The sequence below is a fragment of the Salvelinus sp. IW2-2015 genome, unplaced genomic scaffold (genome assembly GCF_002910315.2).
Source record: "Salvelinus sp. IW2-2015 unplaced genomic scaffold, ASM291031v2 Un_scaffold2650, whole genome shotgun sequence".
NCBI lineage: Eukaryota > Metazoa > Chordata > Actinopteri > Salmoniformes > Salmonidae > Salvelinus > Salvelinus sp. IW2-2015.
In genome coordinates this window covers 45,967-64,670 of record NW_019943957.1, presented here as the reverse complement: position 1 = coordinate 64,670, position 18,704 = coordinate 45,967, and the positions used below count along the sequence as shown (strand labels likewise).

The 18,704-nt window shown below is 40.4% G+C and overlaps 1 protein-coding gene and 1 pseudogene across 2 annotated transcripts; both read left to right on the top strand.

Moving 5' to 3' along the window:
* Nucleotides 1-3,969: 3,969 nt before the first annotated feature.
* Nucleotides 3,970-6,504, top strand: LOC112074478 (uncharacterized). Of its 2 annotated transcripts, none has more exons than XM_070440553.1 (7): nucleotides 3,970-4,257; nucleotides 4,521-4,632; nucleotides 4,730-4,775; nucleotides 5,424-5,554; nucleotides 5,658-5,688; nucleotides 5,792-5,840; nucleotides 6,079-6,504. In XM_070440553.1, exons 1-6 carry the CDS (start codon nucleotides 4,134-4,136, stop codon nucleotides 5,831-5,833), a joined length of 486 nt encoding a protein of 161 aa, XP_070296654.1. In that variant the 5' UTR covers nucleotides 3,970-4,133; the 3' UTR covers nucleotides 5,834-5,840; nucleotides 6,079-6,504. The 2 variants fall into 2 exon arrangements, with proteins under 2 accessions (XP_070296654.1, XP_070296653.1); XM_070440552.1 differs by having other exon boundaries at nucleotides 3,973-4,257; nucleotides 5,651-5,688.
* A 3,672-nt stretch (nucleotides 6,505-10,176) lies between these two features.
* LOC112074477 (E3 ubiquitin-protein ligase rnf213-alpha-like) overlaps nucleotides 10,177-18,704 on the top strand; it is a 54,489-nt pseudogene continuing 45,961 nt past the window's right edge.

Genomic DNA, 18,704 nt, shown 5'->3' with positions numbered 1-18,704 from the left:
TCATCGTCAAGGACTAKGGATTTTTTAGGATAGAAAGAACCAGAATAGAGCTAAGCACAGGCAAAAGCCTAGAGGAAAACCTGGTTCAGTCTGCTTTCCAACAGACACTGGGAGACAAATTCACCTTTCAGCAGGACAACAACCTAAAACACAAGGCCAAAGATACACTGTTATTGCTTACCAAGACAACATTGAATGTTGAGTGGCCAAGTTACAGTTTTGACTTAAATCGGCTTGAAAATCTATGACAAGACTTAAAAACTGCTGTCTAGCAATGATCAACAACCAACTTGACAGAGCTTAAAAAGAATAATGTGAAAATATTGTGCAATACAGGTGTGCAAAACTCTTAGACTTACCCAGAAAGACTCACAGCTGTAGGTGATTCTAACATTTATTGACTCAGGGGTGTGAATACTTATGTAAATTAGATATTTCTGTATTTGATTTACAATGAATTAGCAACCATTTCTAAATACATGTTTTAACTTTGTCATTATAGGGTATTGTGTGTAGGGTGACATTTTTTGTTGTTGATTTAATCGATTTTGAATTCAAGCTGTAACAAAACAAAATGTGGAATTAGTCAAGGGGTATGAATACTTCCTGAAGGCACTGTAGGTGGCACGTTGTGCCTGTGGTAAAATGACCTGATTTGGTTGCGGCGACTGTCTGATGTCAACGGGTGACTCTCACTCAGCTCATTAGCTAGCTGATACACCCAGACTTTTTGTCTTTTGATGACACTTGCAAAGACAGTTTGCCTTTTTGCAACGCAGCTCCTGATGAGTAACTCCAAGCCCCTAAATGAATTGACACAAAACGTCTGTGTTTTAAACTAGAGGACTGAGGTTCACTCTGCATTTTTGACTGCTGTATTAAGAACTGTGACTCAAGTGAAGGACCTTAGAGAGATTGCTGTTTGGCTACAGAGATGAGTGTTGGGCTGACACAACCCATCTGTATGGAAATGGCTCTGTCTCTACTCATTTTGCCTGGTAAGAACAAYGAAGGAAATCAAAAATATAACACTAGGAAGTCATTTATTATATGTATCATGTATAATTAGTGGTATACAATGTATTGTGTCATTTTGCAGAGACTTTTATTGTAAATAAGAATAGAATATGTTTCTAAACACGTCTACATTAATGTGGATCCTACCAGGATTATGGATAGTCCTGAATTAATCGTGAATAATGATGAGTGAGACCGTTACAGACGCATAAATATCATACCCCCCCAAAAAATGATAACCTTCCCGGTTATTGTAAGGATTAGCATGTCTTGGGGGTATGATATTTGTGCACTTGTAACTTTCTCACTCATCATTATTCACAATTCATTCAGGRCTATCCATAATCATGGCAGCATCCACATTTATGTAGAAGTGTTCAGAAACATATTCTATTCTTATTTGCAATAAAAGTGTAAATAAGAAAAAGTCACTCCAAAATGACACAATATTGCACTGTAAATTAATTTGTCCAAATACTTGACACCTTAAAATGGGGGGACTAGATACATGAAGTGCATTCATTTCTAAATTGTAAAAAATATGAAAATAAAAGGCGACATTCTGTACTGTCAACTCACATAAAACATTTGATCTCAAACCCAAATGCTGGAGTATAGAGCTTCACTGTTTAAATACAGTGCCTTGAAAAAGTATTCATACCCCTTGGATTTGTATTACAAAGCGGGATTAACATTTATTTTATTGACTTTGTCAACAATCGAAACAAAATAACATGTAATGTCAAAGTGGATTTTTTCAAATTAAATTTTTTCATAATAATTAAATAACTAAAATATAGTTGTTGCATAAGTGTTAATCTCCATGAGTCAATACATGTTATAAACACATTTGACAGCCATTACAACTATGGATCATCTACTCTCAGAGCTTTAGTCACCTGGATTGTGAAATAGTAGCCCATTATTATTTTCCTAATTCTTCAAGTTCAGTAACTGTCACCAATGGCCTCATGGTAACATCACTGAAAAGTTTCCTTCCTGTCCTGCAGCTCAGTTCAGAAGGACAACTCTTTGTTGTGTCTGGGTGGTTTATTACATCATCCACAGCATAATGATTAACTTGACCATGCTTAAAGATATATTCAATATCTGATTTATTGTTACCCATCCACCAATCACTGTCCTTCTTTATGAGGCTTTCCAAAAGCTCCCTGGTCTTTGTAGTTGAATCTGAATCTTGAAATTCAATACCTGACTGAGGGATCTTCAGATGTTCTATGTATGGGGTACAGAGGAAGGGTTAGTCATTCAATCATGTCAATCTCTATTATTTCACAGAGTGAGTCCATGTAACCAGTGGTGTAAAGCACTTAAGTAAGTACTTAAAGTATTTTTACTTAAGTTATTTTGGGGTATCTGTACTTTACTATTTATATTTTTGCCAACTTTTATTTTACTTCACTACATTCCTACAGAAATAATGTACTTTTACTCCATATATTTCCCTGATACCCAAAAGCACTCGTTACATTTTGACAGGAAAATGGTCAATCACACACTTATAGAGAGAACATCCCTGTCATCCATACTGCATCTGATCTGGCGGACTCACTAAACACAAATGCTTGGTTTGTAAGTATGTCTGAGTGTTGGAGTTTCACCTGGCTATCCAGAATAAATAAAAACAAGAAAATGTGCCTCTGGTTCGCTTAATAAGGATTTTAAATGATTTATACTTTTACTTTTGATACATTTTAACAATTCCATTTACTTTGATACTTAAGTATATTTAAAACCAAATACTTTACTCAAGTAGTAATTTACTGGGTGACTTTCACTTTTACTTGAGTAATTTTTTTAAGGCATCTTTACTTTTCCTCAAGTATGACAATTGAGTACTTTTTCCACCACTGCATGTAACTATTGTGATTTGTTAAGCCAAATCTTACTCCTGAACTCATGTAGGCTTGCCTAAACAAAGGTCTGAATACTTTTGCAACGACTATATTTTAGTTGTGGATTTTTATTAATCTTAAAAAATATATATTTTCTTCCACTTTGACATCAGAGCATTTTGAGTAGATTGTTGACAAAGAAAAAATGACAAAACATTTTATCCCACTTTGTAACACAATAAAATGTTAAGGAATTCAAGGGGTTTGAATAATTTAGCAAGGCACTGTAAATACATAGGTGAGTGTAAATCAATAAAACATTATTTTGTTTTAGGGGTTTTGTGCACCAAATGGCTTGTGGTATATCAAGATGTCTGTGCAGTAAGAGGCTCTTCTGCTGTCATTCTTCTGCACATCACTATCCTGAGATGCCTGTTAACAAGAACCTTACAGTGGAAAAGGTTATGTGGAGTCAAGGGAGGAAACAGTTTTTTGATGGCCCTTTCATCACTGAGAGTAATAACAGAACTCATCCCCCACCAAATTTGAGTATGTTGGTAACAAAGTTCAAATTGTTCTTTGCAAATCCACCAAGTAGAGCAGAGAGACAGTGGAGAATATGCATTCAGATTTGAACTAATAACGGCGGCAAGTGGACGGGAAGTGATGGTGCAAAAGTGAATATTTCTGGTAAGTCTGTTTTCCTTATTTGCTTCAACGTGAAATGGGCTTAGCTCACTATTGCGTTGTCTATAGACTAGGACATTTACCGTTTTTCCCCTTCACTTTTAGAGTGATCATTTCGATGGCAACACCCAAAGAACACGGACCAATAAAGAAGGGATTGTGTGAATCTGACCTGTATGAACAACTGTTCATCTGCAGTTATGTGGTTCAGGAATGGAAAACCCTGCAAGAGGAGTCCTCAACTCTTTACCTCTGTGACATATCCTTTCAAGACTCTGGAAACTACTCATGTTCTCCAAAGCATCACAATAGCCACTTTCTGAGGTTCAGGGTCAATGTGAATGTGAGTAAAGGAAGGTTTTATCAACAATAACACTGTTTTCTAAAAAGCCACTGACGTAAGATAACAACTAGATGATGTGGTCTGATCTCTTTCAGATGGCCCTAGGAATACCTCAGTCTCAGTCTGGCCGTCTCTGAAGTATTGGAGGTAGTGATGTACTTTGACCTGCAGCAGCAACTAACCCAACATTGAACTACACTTGGTTTAAAATAGATGGAGCAGTGTCGGAAATGGTATCTCAGGCTGAGCTACAGTTTAATGTTACTCACACTGGTAATAGTGGGAAATACTTCTGTGTCGTCAGCAATAAGCATGGAAGACAGAATTCCACTATTCTATCTCTGAAAGTCAAAGGTAAGTACAATAACATTTTCTAGCAATCAGAAATCTGAWCAACTTAAAYGCARAAACAWATGCACTTGTCTTTTCCTAATAGCACTGACTTTGCTTATAACTTCTTTATTGARGAAAAATGTATTTACTATGACTGTGATRTGTGGYTGTCTCACCTAGATATCTTAAGATGAATGSACTGATTKTAAGTCACTTTGGATAAGAGCGTCTGCTAAGTGATTTAAAWGTAATTTAAATGATAACGCTTTTGTGTTCATATGCAGAGCATGCAAAGGGGATGAAAGTTGTGACACTCACAATACTTATTGCAGTTCTTGCTGTAGTGCCAATGATTGTCGTTGTGCCTATGGTCGCTTGGCATCTTGTTGYTCACAGGTAGGTTTTAACCACTATTTCCTCAAACAAATATCTTTAGCTGATTTACTTTGCATTCTAAATTAGTCATAATCATGCTGCCTATTTCTGTCCTCAGGAAAAAGACTACAGCACCAAAATCAGATACAGAAGAGAACACACGGGTGACAATATGTTTTAAACTATTTGTTACCAGCTATTTGTTTCGGGCTATTTGTTTTGAGCTATTTGTTTCAACTATTTGTTTTGAGCTATTTGTTTCAACTATTTGTTTTGAGCTATTTGTTTCGGGCTATTTGTTTCAGCTATTTGTTTCAGCTATACACTTATGTCATATTTGTGCTTTTGTGTTGCAACCACACAATAATTCTTACATTCTTATCCTCAAACTAATTGTGATGATGATAGTCATGCAGGGTCAATGTATGAACYCAATGCATTTGCAGCACAGTKTGGCACAGCTATCACATGTACAGGACATGCRAGCAGTCACTATTTATGCTACAGYCATCAGCATGCCTAGAGTCTTCACCACAAAAACACCCACAATGTTCGTGGTGAGAGATGCAAGCAGAAAATACTGCAACCAGCATTGATCGTAATTGTATATGTCTGTGTGTGGGTTGGAGCAAGTGTACTGGCTGATTCACAGAGGAAATTGATGTGAAAGTGTGATCATTTACATAAGGAAGTGGAAATATTGTAGCTTAACTTTGTTTTGCCCAGAGTTAAAAAAAACTATTGTGCAGAAAGTTCTGCTGTTCACAAATGCATTGCCAGTATTTTCTGTGTCTCTATCTCACTGTGTCTAGACCACAGAAGTGCATGTAACCAGCCCCATGTCAGACTGTAGCCTGACAGAAGAGCGGAGAGAGGAACCATCTCAACAGGATGACGTCACCTATACAACAGTGCACACCAACACCAAGCAAAAGGCAAACATGTAAGTAAAGTGATAATTGATTAAACAATACACAAATCAATAGGTGATGTTACCTTAACCAACTGCACTGTGTTTGTGTTCACGTCCTCGTGTAAGACAACAGCAGAACGAGGAAGCTACGGCCATCTACAGCTCTATGTGGTAAGAAAGCTACTTTAAAAAAATCCACTTAATATGACAATTTTCTTTAGATTTTCTTGTGATAACCAATAACAATACGTGTGTTTCTGTTTCCACATGTTCAGGAGCAACAAGCCAAGGAGGACCTCTACAGTGTAGTATCCAGGTACCAACCTCTTATATCCTCTCTGCAACAAGGACAATGACCGTCGCAATGACAGTCCTGCGTATAAATTTAATGTTGTTTTTGCAAAACAACACTTCTTCATATTCTAATGGTCTACAGCCATGTTTTTAGACCTAGTAAAAACAGTCTTTAGCACAATGATTTGTATAATAGAAATTATAATGATAACAACAATAGAATTCCACAACCATGATAATGACTGTGTTCTTGTTTGTAGGCCCACTCCCAGGGGGAAACAGGCTCAGGATGACCCAGTCATCTACAGCGTGCGTTCAGGTAACACATCTCAACTAAGACTTTGTCACTTTGTCTGCGTTTAGCAAGCAGCCCAAATTGTTTTTTTCCCCCTCACGAATTGGTATTTTTACCAATCAGATCAGCTCTGAAAAAGATCTGATGTTAAAAGATCAGAATTCGGCTGCCTGTCTAAGCGTAGCCTTTATTGCCTTGATGTTTTAAAATACAACAAACATTATGATCATGCAGTACTATTACCGTAAACATAAGGCAGATAGATTCGTTTTTACTTCTGAAATGATGTTTTACAGTGTACATTGGCCCATTCATACTTTCTTTGAGCTTTCTTAAGACTTTATTTTGGTTTCAGGCAGTAGTTGAGATGTTGCCTGGCTAACCAAACTCCTTGCTCGACCAAACGCTAGCCCACCCACGGAGTGGTCTTCTGAGTCTGGATCTGAGTACCTTCCTGACAATTACTAGAATCCAAACACATTCTAACCTCTCTGATTGGTCCCAGAAACCGATGGTTTGGGCCAGAGCCAGAACACACGTGGGTAAAGCGCATAGATAGAGGACTTTTTACTCGTTACATTATAGCGTCTGTGACAGCATGTGCAGCACCATTGAGGCTATCTTCATTTTGAAGTAGTCAATTTTCTTCTTCAGGTTGGCTGATCCCTCCTGATGACCGCGTTGGACATATCCAACATGGCCACCAGGAGGGATCAGCCAATAAATGTTGGAAGTCCCACCCAGTTGTTTACATTAAAATGGTGGAAGCCTTCAATGGCGCTTTGAAAATTCTCATTGGGTTTGATACTCTGATTGATTAGAGATGATCCAATTGCTGATGACCTCATTTTGACGTCACCACAAACAACTTCAACGCTGTCAGTCTGACTGAAGTACGTAGCAAACAGAACGGCTGAAGATTTCAGTTACTTTGAGTTGTCAGGCAAGTTGAGATGGGGAACCTCACACAATGGACCCTGAGGATCTTATAAGACTCCACTAGAGGTCAGAACAGAGCCTCTGCATGATGAATGAACTCACAGCTGTGAACAGAGGAAAGAGTTTATGATATCTGCAGTACACCTGAGACAATGCAGATGGCCACCTTGGATATCTGCAGTCCACTCATTTAAATATTACATAAGAAGAAAGACTCCAATATATTGAGACATTGTTTCTTTTTGTTTTACTTTTTCAATGTATTCACCCAGTCATATGCATCTGGCAATGCATTTTACTTCATTTAATTTAAAACACTTTCCTGCAGTCAAACGACCAAAAGCACGCTGATTGGTAGAATGTTAATATTTGTAATAATTCCATAATTAATAAACATTATTTCCGGTGTTCTATTTAAAGATGGTTTGGTTATATTTCAGTCTTCTATAATGTATATAAAGTGTAATATTGGGATGCAAAATGGAATACATTTCAACTCTATATCTGACATGGTGCAGGTGTCTTCTTTTCTTAAGCCCAGAACCATGTGTGTGACGTATACTTCTGTTTCAAAGTAGATTTATTTAAGACTACCAAGAAACACTGTGACCCTGATTTAGCCCACTGCAGAAAAAAGTACTTTAACTTCATTGTATGTACTTTATAGCTATCCTTAACCATTATACTTTACAGTCTATAAGTAAAAAAAACTCAAAAAAATAAAGGGAACACTTAAAAACACACAAGTAACTCCAAGTCAATCACACTCTGTGAAATCAAACTGTCCACTTAGGAAGCAACACTGATTGACAATAAATTTCACATGCTGTTGTGCAAATGGAATAGACAAAAGGTGGAAATTATAGGCAATTAGCAAGACACCCCCAATAAAGGAGTGGTTCTGCAGGTGGTGACCACAGACCACTTCTCAGTTCCTATGCTTCCTGGCTGATGTTTTGGTCACTTTTGAATGCTGGCAGTGCTTTCACTCTAGTGGTAGCATGAGACGGAGTCTACAACCCACACAAGTGGCTCAGGTAGTACAGCTCATCCAGGATGGACATCAAGGCGAGCTGTGGCAAGAAGGTTTGCTGTGTCTGTCAGCGTAGTGTCCAGAGCATGGAGGCGCTACCAGGAGACAGGCCAGTACATCAGGAGACGTGGAGGAGGCCGTAGGAGGGCAACAACCAGCAGCAGGACCGCTACCTCCGCCTTTGTGCAAGGAGGAGCACTGCCAGAGCCCTGCAAAATGACCTAGCAGGCACAAATTGTGTGGTCTGCTCAAATGGTCAGAAACAGACTCCATGAGGGTGGTATGAGGGCCCTGCAATTCCACCAATTCTACACAGGTGTAAGAAATGTTAGCAGTTTTTTTAGAGTGAGAAAACAAATCAATGGGGGTCCCCTAGTAGATAATTCGCCATGATAACAAGTTGAGATAGTGGCCGCTAAACAAACTTAGCAATGTAAGAAATGTTAGCTGACATGGGCCAATCGACTATCTGTACTGACATAGAGTAGTAGTACTGCTGATGAACAAACACATTTTTTAAATGAGCCTTGTGTAGTCTACTATTCCAACTCACAGAAAGTCCAGTCTCACATTCTGAAAAAATATATAAAATGCAAATGTTTGGAATGGACTTGACTCAACATATGACTCATGACATCATGCTGAAGCAAGGAAAGAGGATATTTTCAATTGGGTACAAGACACTACCGTCTGTCACGTTCTGAATGTTGTGCCCTGTTGATTTGCCTGTTTTCCCTTGCATACATGAGTAATGGAGGTGGTTTGGTGAACTACTCCGTGATGACCTTGCCTAAGACCAGGACCTGTATTCATAAAGCGCTCAGAGGAGTGCTGATCTAGAATCAGGTCCCTCCCTGTCACATATATCTTACTCATTATGATCCAAAATAAAACTGATCCTAGACCAGCATTAACACTCTGACATGCTTTATAAATACTGACCCTGCTTACTGTGCCTCGTGACACTGCAGGATGGCGTCTAGCTGGACCACCAAGCTCCATTCAGACGAGCAGATTGACGAATCTTCTCCACGGCCCGGCTGTCCAGCTGATGTCAGGCGAAAGAACCTGGTCAATCTCTTCTTTCGATAACTCATCATGTGGTTATGCGGGGAACACAAAGCTAGGTTAGTTCTCCCTCGTCCCCCACCCTCATCCCCCCATCATTCTGGTACTCGAATGACAGTAAAAGAATGACAGCACAAACAGCACTTATATTACCAAACTTTGCATCTCCACTGTTCTTAAAGTAAATGTGTTTTTGTAAAATATTCAGTGGAAATTGTTAAAAGTAGTCCTTGTGCATACAGTTGTACGGTTTGTTTAACTTTTCAAATCATTGGTTTCTGTTTGACAAACATTTTAAAGTAAAAAATCTGAGTCTCAGCGTCACTCTGTTATCATGGAATTGCCCACAATTAAGATGCAATGTTCAGTCACCCTTCAGATTTCCATACTAGTAATAGGTGTATTAATAAATCAATGTCTATTCGTTGCAAAAACTCCTCTTCACTTTCCATCATTGCCAACCCTCAGTCGACGAGCAGCCAAGCTGTATTCTAGATTTACTGTAATATGATGCCAGCATTGTGCAACGTTCTCACTTTAGAGCCTGCTCTGGCCACTTGGCTGGAGGTACAGCAGTAGTAGTAGCCTACTAGGGTGGTGTAGAGACAGCTGAGTCACAGTGATTGTAGAGAAAAACGTCTGGGGGAGCTGTACACAGAGTACCCCCATCCACTCTGGGTGTATGGGGAAATCCCTGGGCTAGAAGCCTGATCTGTGAGATCAGCTGTCATAAGTGGATGCTGCACAGTGTTCACCCTCACCATTACAATAGAGGACTTGTGCCTCAAAAATACATTGTTATTATAATGTTGATGCAATGAAGTCAGATATCTTATTACCTTGCATCTCATTCATGTTGACTCAATTGAMCATTAGTTGGAAATGGTGTTGCTTCAGTCAAAACAGTTGCAATGGTTCAATTAACCCTGCCAAATTCTGATTCAATAATTGCACAAAAAAAGCWAATTTTTAAAGGTGGTTAAAGCATTGCACATTTAACTTGGSATGCAAGTTGATGCCAAATAACCAGAAAAGTTTGCTTTAATGGGCACGGGGGCCCAAACATACAGCAGYTGCTATCAGTTCTTGATTATGAACCTTTATTAATTCACTTRGGGAAAGAACAATGTCAAAACATTATATGACCTTTACAGTTGGACAGTTTAAGGGCAAGAACATGCCATGTCATTCGGAAAAATGTCATTCGGAAAACCCCCACCATGCAGCTGCCCTCGCTTGCAATGCATGTGATAAATTGGGAACTCACTGAATATAATAGTTGGACAGTGTACACGGATTAGCTTGTTGACGCCCATTTCTCACAAAACGAAAGTGTAATTCTACTTCACCCATTTCGTGGAATGGTAAAACAACAGACTCTCGTGTGACAAACACAGGTAAATGTATACAGTAGCAAAGCTATTTTCAATTACCTACCGTTAGCTAACTTTAGCACTGAGGTAGGCTTTTCGCTCCGGGAGACCTGTCSACATTCCCGGAGCGAAGAGACTAGCATTTAGGTCAGATGGTGTGGACGGCTATGCCGGGCAACTCTAATATGGCTAGCTAGCTAGGTCACGGTGTACTACGTAGCTAGTAGTAGCTAACWACTGTGTAGGCTATTTACCAAACTAGTTAAATGGCAACTGCTTGAATCGAGGCAGTGCATGGTTGGTGTCATGTCATAATTATCTACATGTCAGATAGCAATACAGAACAAACTGCTGTAAATTGTCATATCGGTGACGGGGGTTTGACATTAATTTGCAATCGTTTAACGCTATATGTTAATATTAATCTGTGGCCGGGCTTTTTTTAGCTAGTTAGCCGCTATCTGGGTACCAGTCGTTTCAGGTAACATTCTACTCTTTGTCAGTATGCATGTTCAGCAACTAGGGCTGAAGCCAGAAGCCGCGCAGGCTAGTAGAAAGCTTGCTATTGATAATGTCAGTGCATTTCATCGTCATTTCCGAGGAGCTTTTGCATTGTCAATTGTAATAAAGTTGGCTAGTTAATTATACAGCACTAGGCTGTTGTGTAGTTCTCTAGAAACGAAAGAGGAAGTGGCTATCGCGAGTGTAGCAGAGGATTCGTTTGGGATTGGATAATGTATCAATCGCGGGTGGGCGTGGGCAGCGTTTGAGCATTCAGGAACACCAACACTGTACTTACTGTACTGTACTGACAACTTTCGGCTTTTCCCAAGGTAAACAGGAGCTAGCTCGGTTGCAATGTTATATATTATAATTACTTTGATACAAATATTAATGAAGGAAAAGCAATTTCTAGTTCAATCATGCAGCTTGCATTAGTTAGCTAACTAATTTAGCTACATGAAAAAATATGTTTGGGACTAGAGCCATAACGTTAACAGTAGCTATAGCCTGGACTGAAGATAACTTACTGTATGTATGTATGTATGTATGGTTTGGGGCAGTTATTATTGTCTGCCACAAAACGGATCCTAGAATATTTGACTGGCTTTAGTTTAGGGAAGTGGCTATACTTTAGCTGGCTAGTTGTTTATCACAATTTATTGAAATTCAAGAACGTTTAAGTGAAAGTTAAATATTTGGTCCCGAGCTCTGTGTCATACAGATACAAACAGTGTTCCCTCTGAAATAAGAAGCGCCATGAAACTTCAGATGAAGTGCACAGGTTGTGGCCATGTTGCGTTTGAGAAAACGGCTAGATTCTGCAGCCAGTGTGGCCATCAGCTATCTGCACAACCAGTCACCAAGGAGCCTGGTAGTACTGCCCTGTAATTTATGTTATATAAATAAATGTTCTTACTGTTTTACTTGAAGAAAGTAAATGGGTTTTTGTAAAAAATGTCTGTGGAAATTGTTAAAAGTAGTCATTGTGCCTAGAGTTGTATGGGTTGTTTTACTTTGCAATCATTGGTTTTTGTTTGACATACATTTTAAACTGAAAAATCTGTCTCATTGTCACTCAGTTATCGTGGAATTGCCTTATACAGTCATCATTAAAAAAAAAAATTCTGACTGACCCTCCTGTCATGTAATCAACTTGTCTGTAGTGAGTAAAATAACTACTAACTGTGTATCTTTATGAAGGCACATTTATTGTAACTTCACATTGCAAGCCACATGAGAGAGAGATGCTTTCCTCATGAACCCCTACATTCCCACATTAACATATGGCCAATCAGGATGCAGTATGCAAATAATACGACACCTCCATCAAATTATGATTTATTTTACAACTGTAATGGTGAATGAAGAAAGAGGGGATATATATTTTAATTTAACCTTTTATTTAACAGGCAAGTCAGTTAAGGTCTCCCAAGTGGCGCAGTGGTCTAAGGGCACTGCTCTCGTGGCAAGAGGTGTCACTACAGTCCCTGGTTCGACTCCAGGCTGTATCACATCCGGCCGTGATTGGGAGTCCAATAGGGCGTCGCACAATTGACCCGGCGTCATTTGGTTTGGCCGGGTAGGCCGTCATTGTAAATAAGAATTTGTCTTAACACGGAACCCAAACTGGCTGCCATCGTGCATAAATGATTTTGTCCCCCACACCAAACACAATCAGACACGCAGGTTAAAATATCAAAACAAACTCTGAACCAATTATATTAATTTGGGACAGGTTGAAAAGCATTAAACATTATGGCAATTTAGCTAGCTAGCTTGCACTTGCTAGCTAATTTGCTCTGGGATATAAACATTGGGTTGTTATTTTACCTGAAATGCACAAGGTCCTCTACTCCGCCAATTAATCCACACATAAACGGTCAACCCGAATCGTTTCTAGTCATCCCTCCTCCTTCCAGGCTTTTTCTTCACTTGACTTTATATTGCGATTGGCAACTTTCATAAATTAGGTGCATTACCGCTACTGACCTCGTTCGTCCTCCAATGAGGAGATGGCACATGGGTACCTGCTTCTATAAACCAATGAGGAGATGGGAGAGGCAGGACTTGCAGCGCGATCTGCGTCAGAAATAGAACTGACTTCTATTTTAGCCCATGGCAATGCAGACGCTCGTTGGCGTGCGCGAGATGTGTGGGTACAATAATTTAATAATATAGATTTCTAAATTTATTTTGCAACAAGCGGTGTAGTCAGCCTGTTATTAACTGACTTGCTTAGTTAAATAAATCAAATTACACATTGTTATTTACAATGACGGCCTACACTGGCCAAACCCGGACGAAGCTTGGCCAATTGTGCGCCGCCCTATGGGACTCCCAATCACGACCGGATGTGATACAGCCTGCATTCGAACCAGGCTGTCTGTAGTGACGCCTCTATCAATGAGATGCAGTGCTTAGACCGCTGCGCCACTCGGGAGCCCCAATAGCCTACACCAATGTTCCTTCTAAGCTGTGCGCAGCTCCCTTCTTACTGCCATGCAGATGAAATACCAGTGCGCACAGAGAAGCACGAGATTGAACTTCACTCAACTTTCTAGAGTTTTCCTCTTTAGTTAACACTATCAACGTTTCACTCTGCTGTGGGACTTGTGCTCAAATCAACACTATATTAGACACTTTCAATGTAACATACCGAAACAAAATGAACTATGCAAGAGTTAGTGCGAGAGATTTTCTTTTAGGCAGTGCACATTGGAGAAGGATTCGATTGCATTGACATGCAGAACTCAGGCCCTTACTCTACACAGACCAGTGCGTCATAACCAATCAGCGCTGTAGTAGGCCTAAATGCAAATAGCCATGACATATATGGATCTGTGCAATTCACCTAGAACTGGACAACATGAGCTATCTTGAGTAGATATGCTTGTTTAGAAGTCAAAGCGAGAGCTGCATGTAGCCACCTGTGCACATTTGTTCATATTCTTTGCTAGTGAGTTATTAGCCCAGTTATAGCTAATTTCTAGTCAACAATGGGGAGTGGTTGCTTCCTACAAGAGCACAAAATGTGTGCATTTCTAGCCATCTTTGAAAATCAAGTCAGGTAAAGATCATTTTTTTAATGTCTTAAAGGGGCAGTGTTGTATTTTGAAATGGTCTTGAATCAGCTAAGTAGGCAGAGCGTAGCTTATTTTGTCTGATTCTCTGTACTAATGGAATGGGAATAATAATGAGTTGTATTTTGTAAAGTGGTTTCTTGCATCAAACACGACAACATTTTCAGCCACCTCCTTGTCTGAAGGACAAGTGGATAAACAGGTTCATGTCAAGCCCTGCATGTTTCTTTTCGTCCTCATGAATGTAGGCCTACATTGAACAACCCACATTTTGCTGCTTCTGTAGTCTGAATGATAGAACAGCTTATTTCCATGTAAAATGTTATGGGATGCATTTTTCTCAATTGTTAACTGTAACTTAAAGCAGTAAAGCCTCAGTGTTCACAGTAAACCGCGCCAGAAGTTGCACAGAATTTTCACAATGTTAAGTTTGTGCTACTAGACCTGAAATTTGCTTACGTGCAGAACATGTTTTGAGGTGAAATCATGGCTGCCTACCAGCCAACTGAGGGAATTCTGATCAAGTGACAATGTAATTCACAAGCGCTAATGCAACTGATGATTTTTTGTTGTTTTTCAAATGCAGACCACACACTGGAGAGTGTGAATGAAGAAGACAGAAATGGAGAGTGATGTGTCAACCCTGAATAACCGGGAAACTAACACTTCTCCGAACGCGGCCCAATGAAGAGCCCAACAGCAACCCTAAGAAAAAGGTGGATATAATAACCAACATGTTTTTGAGAACTCCTCGTTCTAATTTCAGATTTTTAAAATGTATTATACTGTGTTTGAAAATATTTTTACCTGAAGATGTTGTTTTATCAGTCACTAAGCTGTGTCAATAACACTGTCCAGGTATATGAAACTGATCACCTAGTTGTAGGCCCCAGGAAGAGTAGCTGCTGCTCCTGCAACAGCTTAATAGGCATCCTAATAAACACTAAATGTAAGTAATGTTGTTTGAGGGAAGAGTGATATACTAAAGATTTTGTCTCTTTTTTCAACCTTTGGCTCAATCAGAGAAAAAAGAGAGAGGACCAAGAAGAAGAAGGACGGCAGCCCTGCGTCATTGGACTCTGACCAGCTGACCTCTGACCTGTCTGACATCTCCCTTATGGGCAGCCATGCGAATAACAGGAAACAGGAAGTTGCGGAGTCCTCCGACAGCGATGCCAGCACCATGGACGAAGACACCCAACTCACTTCATGACATGTCTGCCTTAGTTGATAAACCAGCCAGTGCATCAGCATCATCAGCAGCACCCAGTACAGTCAGTCCATCTGGGAACACGTCTGACAATCAAGATCCTCCAAGCACTGCCTCATCACAGCCGAGGCCAGCGCAGAGAGCCAGCCTGCCGCAGGAAATATCAACAGAGCAGTGAAGAGAAGAGACCTATCTCAGTCACCTACAAAACAGACCTCCAAGTCGGCTCCGAATGACACTCCTGCCTATCTCCCGACTCGGCTGGCAAATCCACACCACCATCCCTCTTCAGTCAGCCTCAGTGGTATCGGCAAAGACACTGACCAGAAGCTCCAAAGGCTGCTGACGCGACGCCGCTGACCAGGAAGCTCCAAAAAGGCTGCTGACGCGAAGACCGCTGACCAGGAAGCTCCAAAGGCTGCTGACGCGAAGACCGCTGACCAGGAAGCTCCAAAGGCTGCTGACGCGAAGACCGCTGTCCAGAAAGCTCCAAAGACCGCTGACGCAAAGACCGCTGTCCAGAAAGCTCCAAAGGCTGCTGACGCGAAGAGCACTAAGAACAAGAAAGACGTGGCCAACTCAAAGCAGACGAACCTGGACCAGAATGCGAACCAGAATGCTAAGCAGAACCAGACCAGACAGGACAAACAGAAAGGGACAGATGATCAGCAGAACCAGGACTCGAAGCAAACCACCGCTGGAAATAAGATGGTGTTAGGCTCTCAGAAGAAATCAGAGGTAATGTAGCTGCTTGACATTACAAAATACACTGAGGGTACAAAACATGCTCTTTCCATGACATAGACTGACCAGGTGAATCCATGTGAAAGCTATGATCCCTTATTGACTTCACTTGTTAAATCCACTTCAAGCCTTGAGACATGGAGTGTGTATGTGTGCTGTTCAGAGGGTGAATGGGCAAGACAAAATATTGAAGTGCCTTTGAACGGGGTATAGTAGTAGGTGCCAGGCGCATCGGTTTTGACTGTGTCAAGAACTGCAACGCWGCTGGACATTTTAACACTTTGTAGAGTCCATGCSCTCACAAATTGAGGCTGTTYTWWGGGCAAAAGGSRGTGCACAATATAAGGYATTCCTAATGTTTTGTACACTGGGCCAATTGTGCRCCGTCCTATGGGACTCCAGGCCATGGCTGGTTGTGGCACAGCCCGGAATATGAACCCAGGTCTGCGATGCAGTGCCTTAACCTGGTTCTCCTGAGTGGTGCAGCGGTTTTTCTTTTTCAATCAAATATATTTGTGTTGCTATGATACGGGCTAGTATTTATTTCCATAAGGTAACCCTAACTTAATATAGCCGTATTATAAACCTGTATTATGGCAACATTTTCCATCATGTGTGCAAATTAACTAGATTTGTTAAAAATACTGCTTAGACTAGATTATTATGGCTGATGTAGTTTGTTTTGTCTAAGGGTGTKGGGGGAGCTTGTTACCTTCCCTGACTTGCTGTGTGTTTGAGATCAACTACATTGTAGTCAGACTGTGCAGAACCACTGATCTACAAATCACCTTTCATTTTAGTCTTGAGTAATTATATTCTGTGCTTCACCMTGCTGAAACTCATCCCCTCAAACACACTATTTACATTTTAACATTTGACTTACAATCAGCACATTCCGTTAAGATTGGTATAACAAGCACATATCAGAGTCATTTCAAGTGAAACCTTCCTCATAAAAGCAGCTATCAGCGAAATCCGTGCTAGTAAGAAAATAGACAGGCCCTCTCTGACACGTAACATTACAGAACAGGACCAATCAGCGCTGTTACCTGACACACCAGGGCCTCTCAGAGCTCACATATCAGAGTCATTTCAAGTGAAACCTTCCTCATAAAAGCAGCTATCAGCGAAATCCGTGCTAGTAAGAAAATACTTCATCTTTCCCTCAATCCTGACTAGTCTCGCAGTCCCTGCCACGGAAATACACCCCACAGCATAGGGATGGTTCCAGGTTTCCTCCAGACGTGACGCTTAGCATTCAGTGCAATCTTGTTTCATCAGACCAGAGAATATTGTTTCTCATGGTCTGAGAGTCTTTAGGTGCCTTTTGGCAAACTCCAAGTGGGGGTCATGTGCATTTTACTGAGGAGTGGCTTTTGTTTGGTCACTCTACCATAAAGGCCTGATTGGTAGAGTGCTGCAGAGTTGGTTGTCCTTCTGGAAGGTTATCCCATCTCCACAGAGGAACTCTCGGACTGTCAGTGTGACCATCTGGTTCTTAGTTACATCCTTGATCAAGGCCCTTCTCCCCCAATTGCTCAGATTGGCCGTGGAGGCCAGCTCTAGGAAGAGTCTTGGTGATTCCAAACATCTTCCATTTAAGAATGATGTGGTCTTAGGGACCTTCAATGCTGCAGAAATGTTTTGGTACCCTTCCCCAGATCTGTGCCTCGACACAATCCTGTCTCGGAGCTCTACGGACAATTCCTTCGACCTCACGGCTTGGTTTTTGTTCTGACATGCACAGTCAAATGTGGGACCTTATAGACAGGTCTGTGCCTTTCCAAATCATGTCCAATCAATTGAATTTACCACAGGTGGACTCCAATCAAGTTGTAGAAACATCTTAAGGATGATCAATGGAAACAGGATGCACCTGAGCTCAATTTCGAGTCTCATAGCAAAGGGCTGAATACTTATGTAAATAAGGTATCTGTTTTTAAATTGTAATACATTTGCAAATATTTCTAAAAAACCTGTTTCGCTTTGTTAGTATGGGGTATTTTGTGAAGATTGCTGAGGATACATTTTTTTTTATGAATTCATTTTAGAATAAGGCTGTAACGAACAAAATGTGAAAAGTCAAGGGGTCTGTATATGAAGTAAATGGAACATTTTAATCATGACTTGAAATCAAGTACTGCTATAGAAATTGTTATAGCAACTGCACCCACCTCTTCTCATTAAGCAGATGGGATTTGACAAAAAGACATCTGTTGGTGGTGGGTAGGTAGAATCCAGTTTTTGTATATGTACTCAAACTCGTACTTTTTGCTTTTTATGCTTGTAGACGAGGTACTTGTATGTATGGACACGGTTGCATTAGATTTGTTGTGGTCAAGCTCCCTTCGACTAGGAAACCCATGCTCTCCAAGATTCCTGTAGAGGTAATGCATTGGTTTATGATCTGTTACACATCATATACATTTAACCCCCACCACGAGTCTGTTGTTTACTATGTGAGATTATAAGCAGATTTCTATTGAATACATATTCAACATGTTTGGCTAAACTGTCTTGACGGCTGATACATTCGATACATGTATATAAAAACCTACTTAGACACAGTGAGCTCAACGGAATTGGTATCCCAGTTCCCAATGTTCCCCCCAGCCCTGATGAAAAAGATATCTCTCTCTT